Genomic DNA, 7,465 nt, shown 5'->3' with positions numbered 1-7,465 from the left:
TTCACAATGTCTGGATAGCTGCTATGTATCAGATAACTTTGAATTAATAACGTAATTTGTATGCACTATCTGTCACATAAGTTTATCGGGCACTTATATAAAGGTGGTGAAACAGGCGCTAAGTATCAGAGCATTCACATTTACAACTAAATTCATTCTTCACTAGCAACACAATTACTAAACTCTTAAAAGAGTACTTCCATCCAATTCGTCGACACTACCCAAAACAAATCAACGAACACAATCTGTTTCGAGTGCCATACGATTGAGGTCACACCCACACACTAGACTGAATCGCATGTAGGCACTCGCTAACCGACGCTAATATTTTAAAACAGTTCATTGACAGACCAAGTTGCAATTGCAACAAACATACGTACCGAATAAATTCTCAGAACGATTACGCAACAAATCTAGTGTGTACAACTGATATATCGATGTTTAGACTCCCAGGCGACAGTAACAAACGCAACCGCCTATTGCCCACCCATTGGGAGTCGATTATTCATATTTATCGATACCCGGCTAACGAGCATCCATCTGTTTGCGGTGTGATATGAATAAAACATCGATTGTTCACAATACGCCGCCTCTATACCGAAAACGCAAGCTCATGTAATTACAGGATAATTTTATTAACGAAAACAATCAGGGGATATGATATATTGAAGATTATGAAAGCAATATTCATGATGATCCTCAATGAAAATTTGAATTCAATGAATGAATAATATCGATACCTACTGAGACGCAAATAAATGATGTGTGCACACTTGAAAAGGAATGTTCTGAACGTACTCCATAATTATATTGGATTTATAAGTAGCTTATAACGATTAAATCACGATATAATAAATTATACTCATTTTATGTATTAATATTGTACGACTAAGCGTGTAGATAATAATTTAATACTGTATCTCCATGGGCTTATACGGTAACGAGATAATTTACACAAATTATGTTGCAGACACAAAAAATCTACAGCTATCATTGACAAACCCTTATAGAGATTTAACTACCATAGAAGTAAGAATATTCACATTCATACTTGTTGGAAATATTCCAAACTCAGTAATTCGTGTTTCACATTAACTACAACGAAAGTATGGAGTTGCGAATAATCGCTCATTCCACCTTTACGGTGTGTTATTAAAGGCAAAGGTTAAGTTGGGTTTAAGGTCTCAAACTGGTTTAACAGCTGTTATGAAGTGATGCATAACCCATTGTTCAATAAGGGTGAAATTGTTAATGCGTTGGATGTATAAAAGGCTGCAGCTTTTAACGATATTGACAGTCATTGATTAAAGGTTAAGGAAAATGAACGCCAAGATGATACACAAGGTGAGTTTCGAAATGAAATTCCTAAAGCAAAAAAAAACATTACTCTGTATGTATTGTCCCCTAACTTGTATTTCCTTGCTTACAGGTACTACTAACGCTGTGCTCCTTCACGTTTGTCAGCGCAGGAGTAATTGGAACTGATGGAACAACTTACTCATCATTATCAACACCAATCGTGAAAACTATTCCAAGCCACGTCGTAGAGAAAACTGTGACCTCACCAATAGCTTACACCAGAATTATTCAAGCACCACCAGCATATCACTCCATAATATCTACTAAAGAAAGTAACTACGAAAGCCCAGATGGCACACAACATTCAACATTTACAAAATCTTCGGATACAGGATACGCAAGTATCAAGGATTATGAATCCAGCAAGAATGATGGTACAGCTCAATTAACACCAAGCATCTACTCTTCTGTAAGCCATTCTCCCATAGTGTATCACCAAGAACCAACATATCATGAACTTTCTTCTCCTTTAATATCTAAATCTGTATCAGTTCCTATTTCTTATACTACTCACGAAGTTCCTTTAACTAAAACAGTTGTATCACCACCTTTATCCTCGTACTCAACACTTGATAAAACTAAGTTTGCTTCTTTAGGATTATCATCTTATTCGTCGAATTCACCTGTAGTGGACTCTCAGCCAATTAAAACTACTATAACATACTCAGAAGCTCCACTAGTTTCTCACATGTCGTTCACAGGCTTAGGAGCAAGTTATGCTTGGTGAATTACTACAATTTTTCCCTCACATGGAATGCGCGACTGACTGCTTGATTAAGTTTAATTTATGTTTAAAATGTTATGTTTATGTAAGGTAAAATTATGTCTCATAAAATAAATATGTCTGCATCGTATTCGTGACTCATTTTTCTTGGTAGCTTTTCTTTTGCTAATTATTTAAACCTTGGATGTGAACAGAATTCTTAATAAACAAACATTTGCTTTACTAGTTGGTAACATTTCACACGTCCAATTTCTGCATTCTACACGATAATTATTAGGCAATGTGCTAACTTTGAATCACACCATTAGGTTCTAAGCTCCAATCTAGACTGATTCAACATTATAGTCAATTAAATGTTGGAGTAAAATAATTATAACTTTTCTTCGGAACTACATGACACATAATTATCCTTCAAATATCTAATCTTTGTTCTTTCTGTGTCTTGGCTTGACCAGATTTGGTTAAAAACCTATTAATACCTCCCTAAAGGCATACCTACTGACCACTTGACATGCAACACCCACTTACAATGAAAAGTTATATTATGAACCTCTGATAGGGGTGGACAACTATACATATTATTATGTTGTTATGATACGGATGAATTTATCATCATAATTTGTATACGCCCAGTAGGGCACAATACTAAATATATTTTCTAAAAAATGGGATACAGTCAAACAAAACCCAAACAACAAAATATCTATTGAAATCTGATCCGTGGAACAATTTTAACACAATGTACAACAGTACCAATAAAACAGTAACAGCATTATTTCCAGTCAAAAGCTGGGCTATTATTCCGAACAATTCGTAATGAAGCTTTACAACGGTTGATAAATAAAAGTTAGTTGAATCTATATTTAGCGAATGAAATATAGCGCGTCAAAACGTTTCAATATTTCAACTGAAAATAGAATATTCATTCAGAATTTAATCCGTTTTACGCAAAGCCTGACAACATCCTACGCATTCTAGATACTAAATTGTGTATCTATTTATATTTGCTTCAAACTTGACTTCACATACACATTTACGTTCTTTTTCTAAGGTAAGTTTTTTCGTTTAGGTGAATCATTACGTACCTTAAGTTAGTAAAATAGCGAACTTAAAGTACCTTCTAGAATTAAAAGCTTTCTCACGCGTTTTCATCAACAACAAGATGGATTTAAGTGTGGGAGATGTTTCGGCACGAATGGGTCGACTAAAATGGAGTAATACCACGGCCTCATAGAAAACTGACGTGAAACAACGCTTACGTTGTGTGAGTTAGGTTAGGGTGCCAATTACTAACCAAATCCTCCTCAATCTCCCCAATCCTTGAATTCCCAACAATCCTCAATTTTCTAACCCTTAAAAAGTCGACAACGCACATGTAACGCCTCAGGTGTTTCGAGTGTTGTGATCGCATAATTTGCATACTATCCGGTGATTCGTATGCTCGTTTACCGGCTAATCACATAAAAATACACAGTGTCGCTGAAAGAGCAAAAGATATATGGTAACTTTTAAATAGACTATACTTGACAGCGATAATACATAAACTTCATGAGCCCTCAAAGTTTACATAAAGATATCTTTCTTATAAATAAAATTCAAACTGAGTAGAGACCCAAAAGACTTAATAAATCACCTACGCACATTTCAAAAGCTGCATAGCATTTTAGATATTTACCTACAGCACAGTATCCTGTTACATTAGCCACACGTGCGTCACAATCTATGATCAGATTACCACACGAGGCGGGTCCAATCGGTGGTTGGTCACAATAGGTGAGCGGTCACAGTACCGGACTTGATAAAGATGTATTGTGGCCAGCATTTACGTTACATACTCGACTTGCTCACGATTGACCTGTCCATGTGCGTTGCAAAACGTAACTTAGGCAAGGTACACATGGATGGTAATGCGTTGTATTGAGTTGGATAGACTTTAGGAGATTTCGAATTCATGTTTTCTTTTATTTCGCTAGAATTTTGTGATTATGAAATGAACTATTTCAAATTTCCATTGCCATTTATTTAATAGGCTCTGACTTCCTACTCTATGATGAGACTTTGGCTTCTTTATTACTGGTGATACAAACCTTTAAGAAGGATGGGAGTACAGCATGTAGTTATTTTAGTTCGTCATTGATCAGTTTAGTATGTATTGCACGGGAGCTGCGGACTATCTAGCGGGTTTACCGGGGCTCCGGCTCGAAAAGCAGGAGAAGGAACGGGGTGGTTTTTAGTCAGTAAGAGTGTGACACTACCTCTCGCCTCGCCCAAGGCGGGAGAGGTCATTGGATGACTTTCCCCCCTCAAAAAAAATCTATTGCGAAAACATGAATACAAGTCTCACATAATGCAACCATGACTACACCCGTAAAACTGGATGGGTTCATTGAAGAAGTTCATCCACACTACCAAAATAATTTGTACCAACATTGGCCAACCTAAAACAAGAAGTTTCAATGTTTTAGCGTCACGTGGGCGAGTGACATGCATCGTGACATCTGTCATGTTATGTGACTATGTGACGACTTGGAATATCTCAACCAAACATCTTGACCTTGGAAAATGAACATGATATTTTTGACTTACCACAAGGTTTAGTATAAAGGAACACTTGTTTTCAGAATTAAACATTAAAGCATTTTATTTCCTGAATGAAGAGACATGAGAAATAGCTTGACCGGCTTGGAAATAGAAAAACACCTCTGATCAGTAATCAGACAACCATTAGAATACCATAGTACCTCACTCTAGACTATAAATATTATTGAAATAAAAACCTCTGATTAGTGATCACATTCACAACCTTTAGAGTACCGAAGTACCTCACTCTAGACTATAAGTATTAAACTCAAAATTACTAAACGGATACCGAATCAAGTTTCTGACCTGTCCCAACCGAATATCCAATCACAAGTGACTCATGCAACTACTGACAAAAACCTGTAATGAAATCAATAGAACGGACAATTAGCACGCCGCATCGTTAATGTGGGAATATAATAAAACATAACATTACAAACATTTTCTTAGATTGAGGAAGTAAGATATAAGATAAATGATATGGTAGAAAAAGGATTTTGTGATAAACAATGAAAAAATATTTAAAACAAAAGGAACCGCCTTCAACTTTCTTTAGCGCCTCAATTTTTTAAGTCAGGTAATATCTTTAAAACCTTCTCCCAAATCTGAAAAATACTATGCTGAAAACCGCATCAAAATTGGTTCAGCCAAATGCGAGATAATCGCGTACAACATAAAGTTCATGCCAAACTGAGAACTCCTTTTTCGGAGTTTAAATCGGTTAGAAATGAATCATATTAATGTGCCGATCCAGGAAGTAAGAAGTATATTATAAACTGGTGTACTTCAGCTTCTTAATAAGAATTAAGAAACAGAGAAATCGAATCCACAATACAGAACTAATTAATCAACAACTAATAAATATATTCACAATTTTCTCATAAAAAACATAGTCGCAAACTACAGCATAATTCCTTTGCATCCACGTCCTAGGCGGTCTAGATACATGTACACCAGCCTTTTGAAATACCAGTATATTGCCCTTAAACAAAAGCACTACAGACTTGCATAACTGAGATACTAAAGTTTCATATGAAACTGAATGCACGCCACAGCTAATCTAGGCTGTCATAAAGTTTATCTACTACACGAATCAACAATGTCTAGATAATGCAGGACGTCAAGAAATAAAAGGATTTTTTTCAAGGTTATTTAATTTTGTAAGTTTGTATATTCATAGTTAATTTTTTTTGGTTTTGTTTTTGTTTGTCTCAAATAAATTGTCAAGGTATTGAAGAATAACTTTTCAATTAACACACATAAGGAAAATGAATTCAGGAAAATCATTTGTTTATAATATGGAACTGCGTTTTCTGTATAGAGATGTTCTCTCTTTTTCCGAAATGAGTTTACTACCTGTTAAGGTATTGTAGAAGAATTTTTCTATTAACACGTACATTGTATTGTATAGAAATGGATCAGTCGATCAATGGATTAGCAACAATTTTTTATGTAGACTTCTAATAGTAATTCTGATTTCACACAATACATTTTTCCTGAAAATAAAAGAATCGAAAACGAACTTTTTAATCTCGTAAATGCAAATAAATAATGATCTTAACACTGACATTACATTATTGTGAGCCCAAATTTCCCCAAGGACCGTTTCACACAACTTTGTACATTACATAAAACATCCTTTCACTAAAATCTAAGTGAATCAAAAAGGGGTGTTACGTCATAGGCATAAAGTCGGTCAACTCACAATTTGGTCCTAATTAAACAAGACAAAGTTGATTACTCCATCTAAATCGATCATGATACTAATGACTGATAAAATCAAAAGCTTTACCAATATCAGAAGATTTTGAATGAGATAAAGACAGAAGCTGTGCAAACTTAATAATGAAGACAAATTAATTAACCGTAAGATACCTAAGTTTAGTTTTATGAGTGAGTTACAGGAAATTCAAACCAAGAACTCAGTCCATTGACGGAGTCTGGATGACGGTGTCTAGTGATTTCTAAACTAGTTGGTTACTTAATCAGGAACTTGGTAATTAGTAGGAAATCATGATTCGTTCAACAAACAATGGTTTGTTGTTTGTGATGCGTTAGGATTGCGTTAAAAGTATCACGCATATCGTTTTTTCTAGGAATTGTGTTTTGAAGTAGCTTGATGGTTTATTCTTCAGATTCTCAACACACAGTGTACAATTTAGAATTGTTACGATATTGATTACCTTTTTTCTCTTTAATAGAATAGTAATAGAACTGATAATACACCTTACGATAGGGCTTCAAGAAACAAAAAGAGTTAACAAAAAAGCGATAAGGACCAACTTGGTCTTGTACACATTTTTTATTTAGTTTGGAACAGGCTACAGGATTACTACAATTAATATTTTACGAATAATAACTTGATTTATTAAGCTTCCGCTAAACCAAATCGTATTTGCGACAGTCGTCATGACATACAGGATGTCATATCCTTGAGAATTTTCCCGCGGACGAAAGGACCGATTCTATCGGCCTACTTTTCTGATGTCTAAGTAATACCTAACATTATCAGATCAGATTGTCGAATACAAATTGTTCAAATGCACTTTTTAAACTTAAATGATCAGCTGATTTCCGAATCTTGTAGTTTGCTTTAAAAAAGTTTCCTTTGATAACCATATTTATTTTTGTACTAAAGGTTGAATAAATCTTTTGCAGTGCCTTTCATATTACCTTGTATATAGGTTTTGATGGAATAAAATTATAATTTACCATATACTCCTAATGGTATGGTTAGTAAAATTTTCGCATACGTTACATATTAGTTAGGTGACATACATTTTGGGCGGTCAATTTGTGACA

At 34.8% G+C, this 7,465-nt stretch overlaps 1 protein-coding gene across 1 annotated transcript; it reads left to right on the top strand.

Moving 5' to 3' along the window:
* Positions 1 to 1,211: 1,211 nt before the first annotated feature.
* On the top strand, positions 1,212 to 2,213 carry LOC118276091 (larval/pupal cuticle protein H1C-like). The gene is made up of 2 exons (XM_035594254.2): positions 1,212 to 1,344; positions 1,430 to 2,213. The coding sequence occupies exons 1-2, from the start codon at positions 1,321 to 1,323 to the stop codon at positions 2,084 to 2,086; spliced, it is 681 nt and encodes a 226-aa protein (XP_035450147.2). The 5' UTR covers positions 1,212 to 1,320; the 3' UTR covers positions 2,087 to 2,213.
* The last annotated feature ends 5,252 nt before the right edge of the window (positions 2,214 to 7,465 follow it).

Source organism: Spodoptera frugiperda, chromosome 31 (assembly GCF_023101765.2).
Source record: "Spodoptera frugiperda isolate SF20-4 chromosome 31, AGI-APGP_CSIRO_Sfru_2.0, whole genome shotgun sequence".
Lineage (NCBI taxonomy): Eukaryota > Metazoa > Arthropoda > Insecta > Lepidoptera > Noctuidae > Spodoptera > Spodoptera frugiperda.
Note: the sequence above shows the minus strand (reverse complement) of the source record. Positions and strands in the feature narration are given on the sequence as shown.

Excerpts from the sequence above, each read along its gene's own strand:
- LOC118276091 (XM_035594254.2), top strand. The coding sequence starts at position 1,321 with ATGAACGCCAAGATGATACACAAG. Across the intron at positions 1,345-1,429 it reads ACGCCAAGATGATACACAAG|GTACTACTAACGCTGTGCTC; the intron begins GTGAGTTTCGAA and ends CCTTGCTTACAG.